This window comes from Diabrotica virgifera, chromosome 7 (assembly GCF_917563875.1).
Source record: "Diabrotica virgifera virgifera chromosome 7, PGI_DIABVI_V3a".
Lineage (NCBI taxonomy): Eukaryota > Metazoa > Arthropoda > Insecta > Coleoptera > Chrysomelidae > Diabrotica > Diabrotica virgifera.
In genome coordinates, this window is record NC_065449.1 from 7,035,675 (window position 1) to 7,055,737 (window position 20,063).

At 31.6% G+C, this 20,063-nt stretch overlaps 1 protein-coding gene across 3 annotated transcripts in view; it reads right to left on the reverse strand.

Annotated features, from left to right (window-relative positions):
* Positions 1 to 17,107, reverse strand: part of LOC114340021 (two pore calcium channel protein 1) — a 47,791-nt gene extending 30,684 nt beyond the window's left edge. Inside the window, exons 1-7 of one of the 3 annotated variants that reach the window (XM_028290734.2) lie at positions 16,934 to 17,107; positions 16,553 to 16,656; positions 8,005 to 8,295; positions 3,376 to 3,689; positions 2,445 to 2,544; positions 1,315 to 1,495; positions 611 to 829 (exon numbers count right to left, since the gene is read on the reverse strand). In XM_028290734.2, coding sequence (XP_028146535.1) covers positions 611 to 829; positions 1,315 to 1,495; positions 2,445 to 2,544; positions 3,376 to 3,689; positions 8,005 to 8,295; positions 16,553 to 16,656; positions 16,934 to 17,102 — 1,378 coding nt within the window. In that variant the 5' untranslated portion in view covers positions 17,103 to 17,107. The other 2 variants (XM_028290747.2, XM_028290739.2) reach the window with 2 other exon arrangements.
* Between the last annotated feature and the right edge of the window lie 2,956 nt (positions 17,108 to 20,063).

Below are 20,063 nucleotides of genomic sequence, written 5' to 3' on the forward strand. Positions count from 1 at the left end.
TACCTTCAGTGACTGCACTATACAAAATAAATTGCAATTTACTGATCTAAATGCGCGTAATTTGGAAGCTTATAAATTATTAAATGATATGTAGTCGCCAAATAATTAGTTTAACGCATTTTAAGTACAACTTTCTCTTAAGCCGGGAAGATAGGGTGGTTTTCTTGCGAAGGGGTTGTAGCTCAATAATCGAAATGCCCTTGATTTAATAGTTTATTCCTAGAGTATATAAGCTATAGGAATTATATCCGCAATACGATATATTTTAAGTTTTCTCAGCATCTTTCTCTTAAGTTAAATCAATTAAAGGGTTGTTTGGGGGTGAAGGGGATGAGCTCAAAAATCGAAACTATATAATTTCAAGAGCTCATAAATAGCTCGTAATTCTGCCGCAAAAACCGATTCAATATTCCTATTTTTAAGTAGTGGGGGGGGCTGACTCAGCCCCCCCACTAGGGTATTAAATTCCTGCTCAGTGGAACGAGCTCAAAATTTTTAGTTTGCGGAATATGAGAGCTCATAAATAGCTCATAAATCAGGGCTATTTGTTTTTTAATTTTTGCAAGTGGGGGGGCCAGCTCAACACGGGTAATAAAAAGTATATACTTACAAACAAAATGTTCGAAGAAGGGCCACGTCACTAACGTTTTTGCCGCCCGGCAAAAGGCTCTAAGTGGGGGCCACGCCGCCGAAAACCATGGATCCAATGGTGTCTTGTTCCTCCACCTCAATGTCAAGGAATCGTATACATTAAGAAACTCTTCTTGTGTGAGCTGTCCTGAGTTGGATTTATTCAATTGACGAAACATCAAAACGACATCTCTCAATCCTATAAAGAAATATAAAATAAAACAAAACAATAATTTTGAAAATTAAATAAATTAAAACGTATTGAAAACACTTTTATTTGCAACACTTCTTTTATGTAAAAAATCTTCTTAAATTGTTAATAAAAAACTGATACTTCAGATAAATAACATTTAGATAAAATACAAAGCATGTATAACAGTTAAATTTTTGGTTGAACGTTGACAGTTATATACGCCAATGGTGAATGGACAATAAAAATTAGTTTAAACAAAGAAGCTCTGTTCTTATCGCCTAACGGTGAGCGGCGGCAAATCAAAGAATAAATTTCGCCGAAAAACCGATACAGAAACAATACACACTGTTTCAAATATTCAAAAGTAAAGCGACTACAAAAATTGCAATTTGGTATTATACAGTGTCTCATACACAATCATATGATTAAATCTGAATAATGTGTACAATTTGTATATGTAAACAACTTTATTAGATATTTTTGTAACTTACTTGTCTTTGGAGCATAATATCGAATCAGTCCGTGGAATTGCTTAAATCTGATATGGTTCGGTGTTTGTTTGCTGACGAGAAGTCTAAAGGCGAGTTTGCAAGCTTGTCTTTTATGTAAAAGGAGTTTTCTGAATTTGTCCTTTTCAATTCCCGTGAATGTTTCGTATACAACGGCAAGCATCTGCAAATAAAAGTGTAAGGATAAAGATAAAAGTCTTCATGAGTAGAGTGCTGAGAAAGTTTGAGGAAAAACAACATACTGGTGGGAAGCAAACAGCAAAGTTGTGGTACGAGTGAAAGAAGAAGTGCTATGAAAAACATCTGATAAAAACGAAGCGACTCGGATTTTCCGTATTTGAATTATTGTTATACGTTAACAGTATCAAATAAAAATTTTACACGTATTTGTGTTTTGTTTATCATCCTAGAGTGGCCGAGAAGAATATCTTCCCTAAGAATCTTACATTGGTCCTTCGAGCCGGATCTGAATGTCGACCTATACACTAAAAAAGTGCCGACGTTGTGTAAGTATGTGTATGATCTAATTAGCTGTGGAAATTTATTGCCTAGGAATGGTATAAATATTTCATTTTCACCCGTTTCTCCAATCATGAGTAACTTACATATACTCCTTATAATATATTTTATTAAATTAATTCGTTTTTCACTATTTAATTGACTAATGTTAAAATGTCATACCACTGAATTGTTATTTTTAGATTTTTATAAACCACTGCCAGAACACTTTTTTAAATATCAGCTGATATCACTGACAACTATTTCGTACTTTGTGTGTAGTAAAGGTTTATGCTTCAATAGAAAAATTATACGTGTGCTACAATAGTACTTCGCCTTTCCTAATGTACCACAAAGATGCTCAATGAGATGAGAGTTCTGGAGTCGTCGCTGCTGGATTCTTATGTCATTATTAACTATTTTTACATGATTTGTATGAACGAATCTATGTCTAAACACAGAAAATTGCCATTTAGAGGAAACTGAAATATTTTTGATTGAAAATTTTAGAAAAATGTCAATGAGATAAAGTATAAAGAAGGAAAGTGTCATATACTTTCTAGGTGCAATACAATTGCAATATGCAGTTACATAGTTATTAAAAATGTACTCACCAAATTCATCAATACATATAGAACAGTCGAAATATAAGAAATAAAAAAGGCAGCCGTCCATTTTGAAATTGCATATGAAGGCATCATCACATCTGGGAAACTGTAAGAGAAAATAATAATATTATTATGTTCCAGTTACATAGTTCAGTTATAAGCGAAATTAAGTGTTTTGGGACGCCTTCTTCTTTCAGTATCTGTTATAAGTATTGCCATTTAACCCTGTCGAACACTTTGCGATAATCTATAAAATAGATGTAGTGGGATATTGAATTCCGTATGTATTGTTCAGTCTCTCATTAAGTATACCCAGCATTATTTTACTGGCATGTGAGATAGGGCAGATGGTTCTATAGTTGTCACATGGAAGCTGCCTTTAATATGTATTGTCGTTATTGTAGGTTATGTCCAGCCGTCAGGCCATTGCTTGGAATGCCATATATTGTTACAGATCAAATGAACCAATTCGGTTTCTTCTGTGGCTTCGAGCATTTCTGCTGTTATCATATCTAGAACTGGTGCTTTGTTGTACTTACGTTTCCTAATTGCCAGTCTTAATTCTTTTTCGAGTAAGGTTTTTCTTCCATTTCTTCAGGAGTTTGGTGAACAAGTTCCTGGCGTTGATCATCTTTATATAGCTCCCGACAATATAATCTCCATATCTCTGCTATATCTTCTCTTTTGGTTCTCAGGGTTTCTGTTTGGTCTTCAACGGCCCAAGTTCTAACTTTAAAGTATCTTGTTATGTAGCGTATTTATTCTATATAGATATCTCTATGATGAATATAGATATGTTGATCAATATATAAAAACAAAACAACATAAAAAAACTTCTGAAAGCAAAAATGTACATTTTATTAAAAAGCTAGATTTTATTGTTAATTCAACCAAAACTTATGTTTAGTACTATTATAGTACTAGTAAATGTACTTACTTGGCCGTAGTCAGTAACACGAACATACTGACGAAACTATCGCCCAACGTCCTAAAATAAAGGTTGGTTTCATGTCCGCTGAAGAGAAAGTAACCCAGAAGGGCGTAGGAACATACGAAGAACATCAACAGCCCCAACATATCGAGGATCGGCGGCAGAGACTGTAGTATCTGTCTGATATATCGGCGGACGCCTCCGCAGGCTCGGGTGTCCACCAGGAAGATCGGTCTTAAAGCTCTGGTTACGCGGAAGTGCGACGATTGACGGACTAGTACGGCTATTGCTTCGAGGACCATTATAGACAGAGTGACACACTGGAAAAGAAAACGATATGACATCATGTATTCAGGAAATCAGCAAACGTGATTTATAGTGAAGTGAGTAAGTATTATCTTTACTAGATACCGCACTGCTCCCAAAGGAGGGCGAAATGATTGAAATCACGGTATTCATTCAGTGGCATATCTGCTAGGTAACAGCTATTGCCAAGTGTTAATCAGGCTGGATTCTTTTAAAATATGCACGATGAAACTTCACTATAAGTTATGTTAAATATTTTCAAGAGTATACCATTAAAATTTCAAGTTCATCCGAGCAAAATTGTCGGAGATATGGATATATACAAAAATTTTCTTGTATTATTGACAAAACTACATTTTTTTTAAACGCGTTTTCTGAAAAACATGTTTTTTGAGGCGGTGTACATCATAACTCAAAAAGTAATGCACCGATCTTTCTGAAATTTTGCACACTTATTTTGCACACTCGAGTTTTTGCTTATTTTGACAATTTTTTTTATATTACCATTTTTCTCTTTACCAAACACACTGTTTTTTCTTTTTTTTTTCGATTTTTTCACTTTAAAGTTATACCATGAATTTAAAAATCGATATAATCATAAAAACTCGACGTCACTACCTCAAGAAACTCTTAAACTAAAATAATCTTTTTGATTTGTATATTTCGGATGATTCTGTCCGATGATATAGTGTACACCGCAAATCATCTTTTTTTTTTGGATCGTCTACTTAAAAATGATTCACCACCACTTCATTTTTTAATATTTTTCAATAAAAATTTAACTGAATAATCTTTAAGTGTTGTTATTTAAGATAGCCTTTTACACATTTAACTTAACTCCACCTCTTTCAAGGGAAAACGTTTTAAAATTATGCAAAAAAAAAACGCAGAATTAACTATACCCCCACCCCTTAATATATGTAACAAGTATCAAATAAAAGAAAAAAATATGTTCTATACTCCTATACCCTTCTATCCTACAAAGGTCTCCCTTTGTAGGAAGACATAAAGCTAGTACATACATATAGTTTCGTAATATAGGCGCGCATATACTGTACCATTTCATACAGTCCACTAAATCAATTTCAAAGTACAGATCGATCGAAAAACTCATAATTAGAGCAGGTTTGCAAATAAGCCTTCATCTTTTTGGACGGTTAGCCAGTCTCACATAAGATATTCCAAATATGACCTAAAGTTGTCTACAATACGGATATACCCCGTTGTTTACAATTTTCTTTCTTGTTCTCATTACTTTTATAACTAAAACTCATGAGTATAAGCAAAATGTCTGTTTTGCCTATTCTAGGGGTTTTTTGCTCATTTCATTTTTTTTGTGAATTCCTCCATAGATGTGCATTTCTTTTATTAAATTGTATGCTACTACTCATGATGTTATTCATACTTATTATGCTTGAAACTTAACTATTGACACAACCCTAACCCTTTTCCCTTGTTTAATAAAAAAAATATCAGTTGTATAGTCGGTTACTGTATCAAGAGTTTTGTGACACATGCAAAGAACGCATATTAGTTCACCCTGTATACGAATATTCCTCAATGATTTTTAACATAATTTGAAAACCAGAACTTTTTATCTTAATATTTAAAATTGTTTATGTTTATTTCATAGCGATATCAAAATAAAAAGAGTCATTGGCATTATATTTTCAAGATTAAATGTTTGATATACGAGACATCCAAATATTTCAATTTAATAAATCACTAAATACTTAAAACTGGAATTTTAGATAAATAAAAAATGAATTAAGAGAGATTATATGTATGAAGTATGAAGATGATGGATCATTAAAGAAGCTCACAGCATAAAATCAATCATAATGACGTTTTCGGCATTACAAGAGATAAGGTCTAAAAAGTATTGACGTCAACCTTCTCTCTATATTAGTGGATCCAATAGTATTATAAAATCTATGACTTCTATTAATTTGCCGAAAAAAACCAAAAAATAAATTTAATGAATATACAATTATTAGTTTAATGAGAAACCTGTAGAGGCTATTCCTAAAAAGTGGAGAAGAAATGTTTTTGGAACACCAGATATAAATAATTTCATAGTCTTTTTAAATTACGATTTTTTTATGGCTCATAGACCAGGCGGTATCTGTTCTAAATCACCCTCATATGGGTAAATCGTATATAATCCCATTTATTGCTTTAACCGTTTTCGAAATATTATTAGCAATGATAATTTCACTATGCGGATACTTTAAAAGGTGGGCTAATTTTTTTTTCAACAATTTGTAAAAAAATTGAAAAATGCAATTTTTATCTCTTTTTCTTTTTCATATTTATTTTTATAAAAATTTTAAGACGACAAAAAAGTTTTGCGAATAAAGTTGCTAAAAGGTAGAAATTATTGCAAATTAAAAAAATAAATATTACTATTACAAAGTTAGCAAAAACCGTTAAAAGCGCAAAAAATCAGTTTTTCACTAATCTTTTTCATGAACCTATTTAAGAGCCATTTTGTTATAATTTTTTGTTAGCTCTGCATAATTTTGAAAACTAATTAAACTTTTTTTTCAAAAATTTAGATTGCAAAATTATTTTGTAAAAACTACTTGATCGATTGTACTGAAATTTTGTGTAGTGTTTTTTTATACTTAAAATATTTTCTGAGTAAATTTTGAAGGTTGTGTGTGTCTTTTAAATAGGTACCTGAAAATGATTGACGAACATTGATTTTTGACCTTTTTTAATGGTTTTGCTAATTCAGCAATAACAATGATTATTTTTTCAATATCCAATCAGCTGTATCTTGTAGAAAATTTAATTGCAAAACTTTTTTGTCTGCATAACATTCTTCTAAAATGGATAGCTGCCTAGATGTAGCAACGAAAAATAGAAATTTTTTAAAATTCTTATCACAAACTGTTCCATAAAAAATTGAACCAACCTTTTGAAGTGTCCTCATGCATATGGCAGGAGGGGGGGGGCGTGGCCCTCCCCTAGCTTTTCGGGTGCTTTAAACTATATATGGTTATCCAAAAGCAGGGGTCACCAATTAGTTTCGAAAATCTATGACACTTCTGGGGTCCGGATTTATGCTGCCTGTGTCTGACTGTTCTGATACGGTTTCTTTGTGGATTCGTGTTAAAACATATCCCCTATAAACAAATCAGAAGGGTGCCGGGCGAAATTTTTGGGCAGAAATTGTTTAATATATTTTTTAACAAATTCAAAACATATTTTTTTGCCCGCGAAAATATGTTTTTAGCATTTTTGGGTCATCTTAAATAAAAAAGATGTTTTTGCCAAACATTTTATTAAAACTTAAGAGTTTTCATGCATCGCAAATGCATATTTTCGCAATTTTCAGATTTTAAATCGCTTATAACTCGAAAACTATCAACTTTTCAGAAATATGACCTTTATTTTTTATAATTACCCAAGAAACGTAAAAATACATTATTCCAGGCAAAAAAGTAATTTTGAATTTGCTTAAAAAATTGTTTCACCCGGCACCCTTCTGAATTGTTTAAAGGGAACATTTTTGAACAGGAATCCGCAAAGAAATCGAGTCAGAAACATTTTTTATACGAAAGTGGCCTCACACATGGACTAATATGGAAAGGAAAACTAATAATATCTAATTGTTTTTTTGGTTACTGTATACTTTTCTGTAAGTTTTCCTGGTACAATAAATAAAATATAAATTCATTGTGTGTTGTTTTGACGTTATTATCAGTATATTTTGAAAACAGCAGTATTGTTAATTGTTACTGAGAATATTTTAAAAATTAGGAATTTATATTTTGAATGCTAATGAAGTTTTTAGACATCTTCTATCAGAGAGAAAAATGACATTTTTTATGTACAACCTGTCTGAAGTTTGGAGTGAGTTTGGTGCAACTGAGTCTCATTAGGGAGTTGAGATATTCATCTGTTAAGTGAGATCTGTACCGATTTTTAATAAAGTTCATTCTTGATAAAGCGGCTTCGAACACATAAGTTGAGCCAAACATAGTACATAATTTCATTACCAAACAGTTTCAAAATTGCCAAACACTAGTAATATTCTGAATTTATTGACGGTCCGCACAAAACTAGCGCACGGTCCGGATGCGGTCCGCTTATTGGTGACCCCTGATCCAAAGTATACAAAATATAATGTGCAACATCTTCACGTCTGCCCCCCCCCCTTAAAAACTTTTATGGGCGCCGGTGTCCTCATGGTAAAATTATCATTTTTAATAACGTTTCGAAGCGATTAACGCAAAAAATAGGATCATATACGATTTACCCAACCCAAAACAGGTACCGTCTGGTCTACGATATTATTAAATACAGAATAAATAAACCTACCTTAACCATAGTCCTCTTGTGCTTCAGTATGGTTCTCCACCCGATCCACCTCAACTTCAGCATCAATTCTACTCCGATCACGCCAAGAGCTACCAGTTCCAGCGTGCTATGAATCGCAACGGGAAACTCGAACGTGTCTAAAGATGGCTGTTCGACCATCGCCAGCATTAACAGGACCAAAGAGAAGAAGAGATCAAATCCATAGTACCAGGAATTGTGTACGAGAAGGTAGGCAGGAAGCGCTCCTGGGTGGCGAGGATGTGAATCAAACTTTTCATTGTTTGCGCCTTCCTGAAAAATAAAGTCAAATTCAAATCCAGTGCTCAAGAATTATTATGCTTCCTTTAAAAATAATTGTATAAAGGGCCTATTACAAATATCTCGAGAATTACAGGAAACAAAATCATGAAAATTGGAATGAGGGAGTTTTGAGAAGTTATCTATTTAAGGAGGGGGTATGGTTTGAAATCAACATATCAAGCACATTTTTGTGAATTTTTTTCGAAGCTATGGTAGAATTATTTTATTTTTAAATTAATAAGCATATTAAGTACAATTCAAAGAATATGTTAGAAGAAAATTCAATCCAAAATATTGAAAAAATAATCCATTGGTGACAAATTTTGACAGGCAGCTCACAAAAAAATGGATTTTGCGGTGGACATCAGAACTCGACACTCGATCATACGAAACAAAAAATTCAAAAAGATTTTATTAGCTTATGAGTTTCACGAGGTCACAACGTCGAGTTTTTTTATTTTTAATAATTTTTGAATTTTTGGCATCACTCAGAAATCAAAAAAACTAAATTTTTGGTAAAAATTTTGTGAAAATCCACAGATTTATTATTGTTGAACAAAAAATAAGCAAAAAAAGAAAAATATCTCGACGTTGTTACCTCATGAAATGTCTAAAGAAAATCTGTGCAAATATCGGGTAGATCGGCGTAGTAGTTTTTCAGTTACAATGTCCACCGCATCTGAAAAAGCAGTTTTGAGAAAAATGCGTTTAAAGTTTTCACAACTGCATCTTCATCTTCTTATTTGTCTGCCAAATCGTAAAGTGATGCACATTGGAATATGTTTTTTGAATCGAGGAATAATCTACAAAAGACAAGGCAAACAGTTGTTTAACGTTTCTCACTACGCTCAAGCGTGCTGGCGCGAAGTCGCGGCAAAGCGATTCGAAGGTAGGGATATTTAACACCCTGTATCTCTGGTAATTTTACTCCGATTATTTTGAAATTTTCAGAGTGTATTCTTGAAAGTATGCACTTTTATTTGAAATAATAAAAAAAATTAAATATTTCAAACCATACCCCCCCCCCTTTTCATCTATTTGCTACTTCCGGTCATACCGGAAGTTCTTTCAGCCATTCTTTCACTTTTGACTAAAAAACGTAAGAGCGCCCAATGGGTACTACATGAGGAGGGCAGGCAGTAGTGAGTTTCGCGCTTCTTGGTATATTATTTTTTATCAGATTTCCTTTTATTCCTTACTTATATTCTCACGCTACACTCCTGTATATATACGATAATCCTTAATGCCAATATTGTAATTTATTTTATTTACAGACAGATACCAGAAAAGCTAACAAACATGTTCAATTATAAATTTTATGTTTACAACACTAAAAACTATTGACCTTGGAAGCAATAACAACTAATAACATTTATGCATTTGCATTAAACAATATACATTTTGTCATAGTTAACATACTATGTATATATAAATATTTACATACTTAAAATTGTAAAATGAATAAACACCAAATATATTTTTGGAACTAGGACAATTTTTTGTTAAGCTATAGTGATAAACTGATAACTTTGTCCTTTAACAAGACAATTACTTCCTTCTTTAACACATTGCGTGCCACGCTTTAATAGGGATACTACTCTCAGGGGCCACTGATATACACGGCCATGAAAGTTAGGTATACCAAAAAAAATTTCTACCCAAGTCTATCTGTGAAAAAATCATAAATTTCAAGTAAAGGATTATTGAAGGCTCTAACTAAACGTTTAGTCTAAACGATATATGAGAAACACAGCCAAGATAAAAAATTGTACAACATTTAATGTAAGAAAGATGTCAACATAAAAACATAACCAGATATACAGAAAATTGGATATACAAATATAATATAAAATTATATTATACTAATGGGCGGTAATAAAAAAATACTAGAAGACATGATAGTTTTAACACACACAACAATTTATTTATTTATTTATTTAAAACACGGAATAACAAAGGTTAGGTTTCAAAAGATAAATTACCATAACAATTAAATAATTAACAACAATAGAAAAAGAAAACCGGGAATACACAAAGATACAAATGGGAAATGTATGATGAATATTAACGAAAAATTAAAGAGATGTACAGAATACATCAATAAAATTGCTTAAAGACAATAGAACAGAACAGATAGAAGATACAGTCGGAAAATTGAAAGATTACCCATGAACGATCACATCAACCTTTTATTTTGTATTATATTATACAGGGTGTCTGCGTAACTTGGAACCATATGGGAAACTTTTTTAATATAAATTTTACGAAAAAAAATTATTCTTCATAAAATGCTCTGCATAGTCTAAAACCTAAGATGCAGTCATCAGATATCAAATTTTATCAATAATATACGAGGTGTGTCCAAAAATATGAATTTCGCTCAAGAGTAATGTGCCTTTATATTTCACAATATCAAAAATTGTTATTAAGAAAAGTTGTGTGTAATTAAATATTATGTTATAATATGCCTTTACACTCTTTTAATTGAAAAAAACATTGTTGAAAATTTTCATCAAATCAGGGATACATTATTTTTATTTTATGATAACTCCGTAATTATTAATTTTGCGAAAAAAAGTTATTCTTTATAAAAATTTCTGAATAGTCAAAAAACTAAGATGCAATCATAAGATATCAGTTTTTTTAAATTTTATACGAGGTGTGTCAAAAAATATGAATTTCGCTCAAGAGTAAAATACCTTTATAGTTCACAATATTTCAACTAGAAGAATGCAATTGCATATTGAAACATAGTTTTTAATTCTGAACAACTTTTTGTAATAACAAATTTTAATATTGTGAAAAATAAAGGTACTTTACTCTTCAGCGAAATTCATAATTTTTGACATACCTCGTATAAAATTGACAAAATTTAATATCTTATAATTTTATGTGAGTTGCTAGACTATGCAGAACGTTTTATGAAGAATACATTTTTTTCGTAAAATCAATAATAACGGAGCTATCACAAATAAAGTGATGTTGAGGGTCCGTGATTTGAGGAAAATTTTCAAAAAAAAATTTTTCACTTAGAGGAGTATAAATGCAGATTATAACATAATTTTTAATTACAAACAACTTTTCTTAATGACAATTTTCGATATTTTGAAATATAAAGGCACTTTACTTTTGATCAAAATTTATATTTTTTGACATACCTCGTATATTGTTAATAAAATTTGATATCTGATGATTGTGTCTTAGGTTTTAGACTATGCAGAGCGTTTTATAAAGAATAATTTTTTTTTCGTAAAATTGATATTAAAAAAGTTTCCCATATGGTTCCAAGTTACGCAGACACCCTGTATTAATAACAAACGTTTGTTATTAATAGAAAAAGACAGCAAATACAAACTAACTGATTGATGTGATCATTCATGAGTAATCTTTCATTTTTATGACTGTAGTATGGTTGTAAGCATATTAAAAGAGGGTTGTAAGGATATTAAAATTAAAAGAGAAAAAACGGAAGAGAAAAAAAAATTGAAAAGCAGTAGATCTAGACCAAATCCCAGTAAACGCTTAAAATGCTTAACCCCGTTCATTGCCGAACACCCGCCAGCGGGTGTTATATTAAAAAAGCATTTGACAATGTAGGACATCCAAAATTAGTCCAACTCTAAAGACAACAAACGAACAAACATAATCAAAGGGAACCTAAGAATAATAACAAACCTTTATTGGAATGAAAGAATATAAATTGTAATAGATAATGAACCTAGTTCAGAAATTGAAATCAGGAGAAGACTTAGACAGGGATTTATTGTGTCTCTACTACTATTCAATGTATATAGTGAATCCATTTTTGAAAAAGTACAGTGGAACCTCGATAAGTCGGATTAATCGGGACCGCAGTCGATCCGGATTATCGAAAATCCGGATTAGCCGGAGAATATGGTAAAAATTAATAAAAAATACATATAAATAATAAATAAATACACATTATAATTGCAAAAACATGAAATACATATGCACAATACATCTAAATTACGTAAGCTGTATACAGTATCGTTTATTCCTTGGTAAAATCTCAGTCAAAGTGAAAAAATGTTTTTGTCTGATGAAAATCGGTACGGGTTAGCCGAACTTCCGGGATATCAAAGGTCGACTTATCAGGGTTCCACTGTATTACTATCTCAAAGTAAAGGAATAATAATTAACAGAAAAACTATTTACAACATCAGATATGCAGATGACACAGTGATTATGGCAGGCTCTAACAACTTCAACTACTCCTAAACAAGACAAGCAGTTTCTGCGAAAAATTTGGACTAAAAATAAATATATAAAAGACTAAATATATGATAATAACAAAGAAAACAAACACAAACATACATTTGGGAGATGTGCCAATAGAAAGGGTTAATAAATACAAATATCTGGGAATCTAGATTTCATAGAATAACAATCAAACAACAGAAATAAGGGTCAGAATAGAAATAGCAAGAAATGTGTTTGTAAAAAAGAAAACAATTCTCTGCAATAAAGACCTTAGATTAGAACAAGAGCTCTGAGATGTTACGTGTTTTCAATACTACAATATGAACTTAAAAGCTGGACACTCAAGCAAGAACACATAAATAAGCTAGTCATTTGAAATAGGGTGTTACTGAAGAAACCATTCAAGGAAGTATTGCGAGAAATGGGCAAAGAATATGAAATAATAAACACTATAAAAACAAGAAAGTTATAATGTCTGGGACATGTAATGAGGGGACAGCTATGGAATGCTAAGATTGATAATAATGGGAAAGATAAGAGGAAGGAGTATAGGACAAAGGAGAGTGTCATGGTTGAAAATTTTAAGGGACTGGTTTAAATTCAGTTCAATAGAACTCTTCAAAGCAGTGGTAGATAAAGAAAAGATAGTGATGATGACATCCAACCTCTGATTGTGAGACGGCACTTAAAGTATGTAGACATTTACCTAAGAATAGTATACTTATTTCATTATACATACTTCCTCAACCATAATAATATAGTAGTGTTTAGTGTCTGTAGCATTTTAGCTTTTGGTATTGAATATTTAGATTACATTAGAGCGTCGATTATCCGAACTAATTGGGGGACAGGGGTGTTCGGAAAATCGATTTTTGCGGATAATCGAACTGTATTGATATAGCAATACTATTTACCCATAGGCGAATGAAAACCTTATTTACATACATCTTTACATACTTACATACCTACATACATAAATACATGTGTATCTTTAGTGCCAAATAGTACAGAAATTAAACAAAAAAACAAAAAAAGCATTAAGAAATCGTCAATTTTCTTCTGCCGAAGCAATCCTACCCGTTTACGAGTGGCTGTGTTATGATGCAACAAAGCTAAAACTCCCTGCGGGATCTTTTTTGAGTAAACCGCTTATATACAGCATCATCTAAATCCGTGTTTAAGACAAATTTTATCGTATTAGGATTTGTGGATCTGTCAGAAGAATTAAGCCAGAACATAAAGTTACTTATGTCCATCTTTTGTTTTTTTATCCGTCTTACCAGCCTACAGTGGCGTAACTAACGCCAATGCAACCAATGCGGTGCATTGGGGCGCAGGCCTTAGGGGGGCGCAAAAAACTGATATTCTGGAAAAATTTTAGCAAAAAAATATGTTGAACCAAAACTACAGAGATCCGATGTTAATCTAGATGATGCAAAGAATCTCCTTCAGAAGTGTTTAAAGACTATGAGCGAACTGCGAGGAGAATTCGACGATGTCCTGGATCAAGCCAGAAAGTTAGCTGCCAAGTGGAATATTGATTCCTCAATGACCTCCAAACGCAAAAGAAAAGTAAAGACTTTTTTTGACGAACTTTCTAGTGACTATGAGTTTAGTGATCCTGTGCATTGCTTTAAATTTAATGTATTTTTGAGAGCTGTTGATATTCTTATTTCACAGTTAAACGAAAGGTTTAAATCTATGGTATGTATAACTGACACATTCAGTTTTTTAAACCCAAATAATTTATTACATTTTTCTGACGAACAACTTGTTAAGTCAGCCTCTGAGTTTTGTAAAAAATATGAATCTGATGTGACTCATGCTTTGACCAATGATGTAATTTGCTTTAGAAATGTAGTCAAAGACGATATCAAAAGTAATAAAATAAGCAAAATCTTGGCTCATTATCTATTGATTAGGAATAAATTTATTGCATCAAGTGTCCCAAACGTAAGTACAGCATTAATAATGTTTCTTACATTACCCGTAACTGTTGCAAGTAGTGAAAGATCTTTTTCTAAACTAAAAATAATAAATAACTACTTAAGGAACTCTATGTCCAATACTAGACTGTGCGATCTTAGTGTAATTAGTATTGAACATGAAAGAGCTCGGTCTCTAGATGTAAAAAAGTTAGCAAGACTGTTCCTAGAAACAAAGAGCCGCAGGGGCTTTGTCAGGGAATAGGAATTAACATACAGTGTTGTTCCTATGAGCTGTAGGTAGGTTTGACTGTAAGCCAAGCCGCACACCAAAGAAACATGAAACGAAAAACATGAAACATGAAACGAAAAACATGTTTCATGAACCTAAAACACTGCTAAACGAATCTCCAAAGTCCGCCTACCAATGAAACGAGTGTGATTCATGCTAATGACACATTTTTATTTTCTGAGAGTTTCATAAATGGGCGGACGTTTATTTGTTTAGCATTGGTTTATTTCCATGAAACGTAATTTATGTTTCATGTTTCTTTGATGTGCGGCCTGCCTAAGAATGCATCATCTAGTAAAATTAATCAAAGTTTGAGAAACGGAACATAAACATTACATTGTTGCTTGCGATATCATGTATACTATACTGTATAGGACACTGAATAAATAAAAAATGTTGAGTAAAGTGAGTAGTGTATATTTTATCGTCCTAAAAAGTACATTAATTAATTGCAAGTATATAATGTGATCCTTACTTCAGTTATATTATTGGTATTTGGAAATGTTCAGTAACTTAAGGGGCTATCCTAGTGTAAAAGTACGAAATTCATATAACATACTTCATTTTGGTTCAGTTAGTAATTCATATTGGCACAGTTCTTTTTATTTTAGAAATTAAAAAAAAGTATGTGAATTTCGTACTTTTACACTAGGATAGCCCCTTAATTTTACTTTCAATTAATTTTTTGAATAATAACTTTTTAATAATTAACTTTAAAATTACTGTTATATTTCTATGTATAATCTTTCTCTGGAGAAATGTCGTTGTTAGTTTCGTTGGAGGGGTGGAGAAAAAGTCTGGGAATAGGGGCGCACAAGGAATACTTGCATTGGGGCGCAGGTCAGACTAGTTACGCCACTGCCAGCCTACCAACTTTGTATTCATTGGATAAATTGGTTGCAGATTCGCCTCCCCCTAACCGTTTATTAATCTCGTGTTTATTTTCCATAGAAAGGGCTTATTTTCATTCATTTTCAATCGAGTTTTTACAAGAAAATTCAGGAGTTCGGATAAGCAGTCGTTCAGTTGATCAACGTTCGGATAATCGACGCTCTACTGTACTAAGTAAATAATCCAGTAGTCTTAAGACGTTGCCTGCTGTCTCAGTCTATGGACCAAGAAAAAAAGACTCTGGATGCCAGCGATGTCAATTTGACCAAGCAGTTTAATGTGACTGTGGTACCATCTCGGTCTATGTGACTGAGACATTACAGGCTACATAAAAGTATCTCTGTGCACCATGGCATGAACAGTACAGTCGGAAAAATGAAAGAATACCCATGAACGATCACATCAATCACATATTTTGTATTTTCTGTATTCTTCTATAACAAACGTTTGGGACTGTTCAAGTATTACGTAACACAGATTGGAGGGGGGGTCAAAAATCTTCAAAAATTGCGTAGTTAAACTCCCATAAGAGTGTGTTACGTAGGGGGAGGGGGTTAAAAATCGCGTCACGTAATACTTGAACGCTCCCTTTATTATTTATAGAAAAAGACAGCAAATACAAAATAAGCGATTGATGTGATCGTTCATGGGTATTCTTTCATTTTTCCGACTGTAGGTAATTTTGGTAAACATTTACAAAAAGGATAGATCCCTCCCAATAAAAAACTATTGTTCAATCATCAGTAAGTGAAACAGAATTCATTGGTATAAATTTTATATCCATAAACTGTCTACCCTTGTTCGGAACTAGAACCGTAATTTTTTCTACCATGCAGCAGAAATGGCATTGGCGTGAATGGAAAGTATTACAAATTCCTCTACGGCAGGAAACTTGCTAAGAAGAATGCTTCATATTTACCTCTAAAAATATAGCTGCTTCGTGGAAATTCATCTCCCATTGATCCATATCTCCGATATCGTCTCTACTGAGACTTGATCTACTTCCCATCTCATCAATCGGGTCTAAAACAGAGCAAAATTAGCAAATAGAAAGCTTGTATAAACTTGGAGAAAAATTACGTAGAAACATCGTTTCCCACACTTGCACTACAGAGATAAAAACCAAGACTACTCACCAGATTCATCTCAAATTTTATTTAAACTAGAGATGGCATATGATACAGATTATTAACAATAAGTAAGACATATCTCTGGCACTATGCAAATATGAGGTTAATATTTAGTAAACAAATGATTTACATTAGTCACTGATAAGGCTTATCGCTAGTGTACTACTTACTTGAGGTATTCGAGCCATACGACACATTGTGGATATCTTCTGTAAACCGTTTGTAACCATCGTCATCAGGGGAACCTCTGCTCGTGGAAGCCATTAAGACATTCACAGCTGTCAAAAACGCGCCTTTAATTAGATCATACCTATTTACACTTCGCTGAGCTGGTTGCATACATTTGGATGATGGCGGAAACAAATTTCGAAATAAATACTTTCTTTTATTTTGCAAGAATAAATTAAAATAACTGATAAGGTAATATTATGATAAAATATTTATAATAAGTAAAATTACAGCAAGTATTCATACATATGGAGTTGTTTATCCATGTATTAAATTTTAACAGAGTGAGCTTTTAAAAAGTTTTTAATTTTACATTTATATGTAGATGATTGATAAAAATAAAGTTATTGTTGTGGAATAATGTTTTATTTTAAGATTTAATAAACAAATTCATTGAAAATCAGATGATAATTTATGCGATACCTACGCAAGAATAGAAAATTGTATTAATTAGTAAAAACAAATTATCAAGAAGGCGTAGAGGTAAGGATAATGCAAGTAAGTTCTCAGAAAAATATACCTAGAGTTATTTTTAAAAAAAAAAGTTCTCAGAAAAATATAGAGTTATTTTATGATCAAATTTAAGATAGATTTAAATTGATTTAAGATAAAATGATGATTATCATTAGAAAGAATGTCAAAGAATTAATACTTACCTAAGGCCCGGTCTTTTCACCTCCGAATAACTATTTATTGGGAAGTTTATTCGGCAGATTACATATGTAAATCTGTCAAATAAACTTCCGGATAACTTTTATTCGGAGGTGAAAAGACCGGGCCTTGGTAGAGTATGTTTAGTGTACCTACTAGAGTTACTTTATTATCAAATTTAAGATTGATCATTTGAATTGATTTAAGATCAAATGACGATTATCATTTCCAAATTGTAAAAGAATCAAATATTTGCAAATAAAACATGCACTTACCAACTGCATTTACAAAGACACTTGTTTGAGCGGTATCATTAATTCCATATTACGGATTTTTCATTTGCATTAAGGAACAAGTGGGAGTAAGATAACGAAATACCTACTAATTTCTTATAATTGGTTTTTAATCGCTACTGGGTTTAAACATAGGCGTAATTCATTTATGGGACTCAAACTTACTAATGGTTAAAAAAATGATCCTTATCTTTTTACTTGCTTTCATATTACAATATGCAACATAAATTTTGATTGTTTTCAAAACAAAGCATTAAAATACCTACCTACGTTAGGTACCTACGCCAACAGAAAATGTTTTTTGATAAGATCTATAAATAATAGATAGAGTCCCTATAGATGGTTTTCTACAAAATATTTATAAAAGGAAACTGATTTTAAGCAAAATAGCTGTAGAAATACTTGTTTTATCCATAGAGATGCATCAGTATAAATTTCTTATTGTGTTCATTTTTCATTATAATAATAATTATTCATGCAATAATAAAAATTACACCAACTCACAATATAAAACTCAGTATATTAAATCAATTATATCAATTAACTATGTAAATTCAATACTGAAATTTAGCTGTTTAATTAAAAATGGTAATAAAGGAATTTATTAAAACTTTATCAAAATATCACAGTATTAAAATCAAAATGTGAAAATACTTAGATAACTTCATATACCTAGTGCGTGTTATAAAAGTTGCCTATATACAAACAACAAAAGCACGAAAATCGGAAAATTTATCTCTTTTGATTTTTTTTTTGAGAAAGTGAATTAAAGAATTCTTACCATTAGTAAGTAAACATTATTTAAATAAACGTGTTTGATATCAAAGGTTTACTCTTCACTACACTCGATCATAGTGTTGCATTGTTTAATTAAATAATTTTGTTACGCTTTCTTGTTTCGACATTTTTTTGAAACAGATAAGTATTGGTCAACAAATAGAACAAATAAATATTATTGCATGATCGATAGTTATTTCTATTTTATATATCATTTTCCTCTAAATTAAGATAATCATAAACTAAGATAATCATAACTAATAGGATTCTATTTTTTGTCTCATTTTTTGAATAGTAGAATTTAGTTCGCTAGTTATCCATTTTTTCGGTATTTTATTGTGTTTGATAATTTTATTAATTAATGTTAATTTTTCTGCCACTGCTGCAATACAATATTTCAGCAATTCGTTTGGTACTCCGTCTTTACATGCAGCTATATTCTTAAGTATCTATTTCAAGCGTGTTTCGAACTTTCTATGTTAACCATCCTATTTTGATATTAGGTAACTCCTTCATTTCTGGTAATTTCTGTTTTTTTTCTGTTTTTTTCTGTTCTATCGTCATTTGCTCTTCTTCTTAGTTATATATAGTCAATCCGTGTATCCTTTTCTAGGTGTTTTGGTTCTATTACCTAGTTCATTTGCTTCCGTGCTTTGACCTCTTATAAAACACCATATTTCTTTTTGCAGATTATAAAAATCATGTTCCATTTCTTTGAAAAAACCTTCCCATTGATAATTTTTTATTCTTCTTGTAATAATCTTATAATTGTATGCCTCTTTGTGTCTTCGTTAACATCTATTTCATGGAGTTCTTATTAGCTTTGCGAAAGATTTATTTTATTTCAATTTCTTTCCTGGTCGACATGTATTTGAAGCAAGATTTGTTTTCCTTACATTTTACCTTCAATTCTCTACAAAACCATGAAATTCTTCACCTTGGGAACGATTTATTTTTATTTATATTTCTTTCACCAATCACTTCATTTGCAGAGGCTAAAATATTAGAATTAATTTCTACCCAGCTTTCTTCGACTCCGTCACTTTCATTGATATAGGTAGGTATGTATTTATTATGTTTCTTCTATTTTTTTTTTTGAAATTGGTATCTTGTAGAGTCATCCTATAAGCTTTCCAGTTTTATCTTTGTGGTGTATTCTGGTATTTTGTTATCGTACCTATACAGGGTGTCCCAGACTAATTTAGCCAGGCTATATCTCTTAAACAAATAGAGATTTTCGAATGGGACAAAAACTGATCTATTCCATTTGTAATACACTGTAATATTGCGTAGAAAAAATCATCCCCTAAATATTCATCCCTTAGTTACAACCCCTAACTTTAATTTTTTT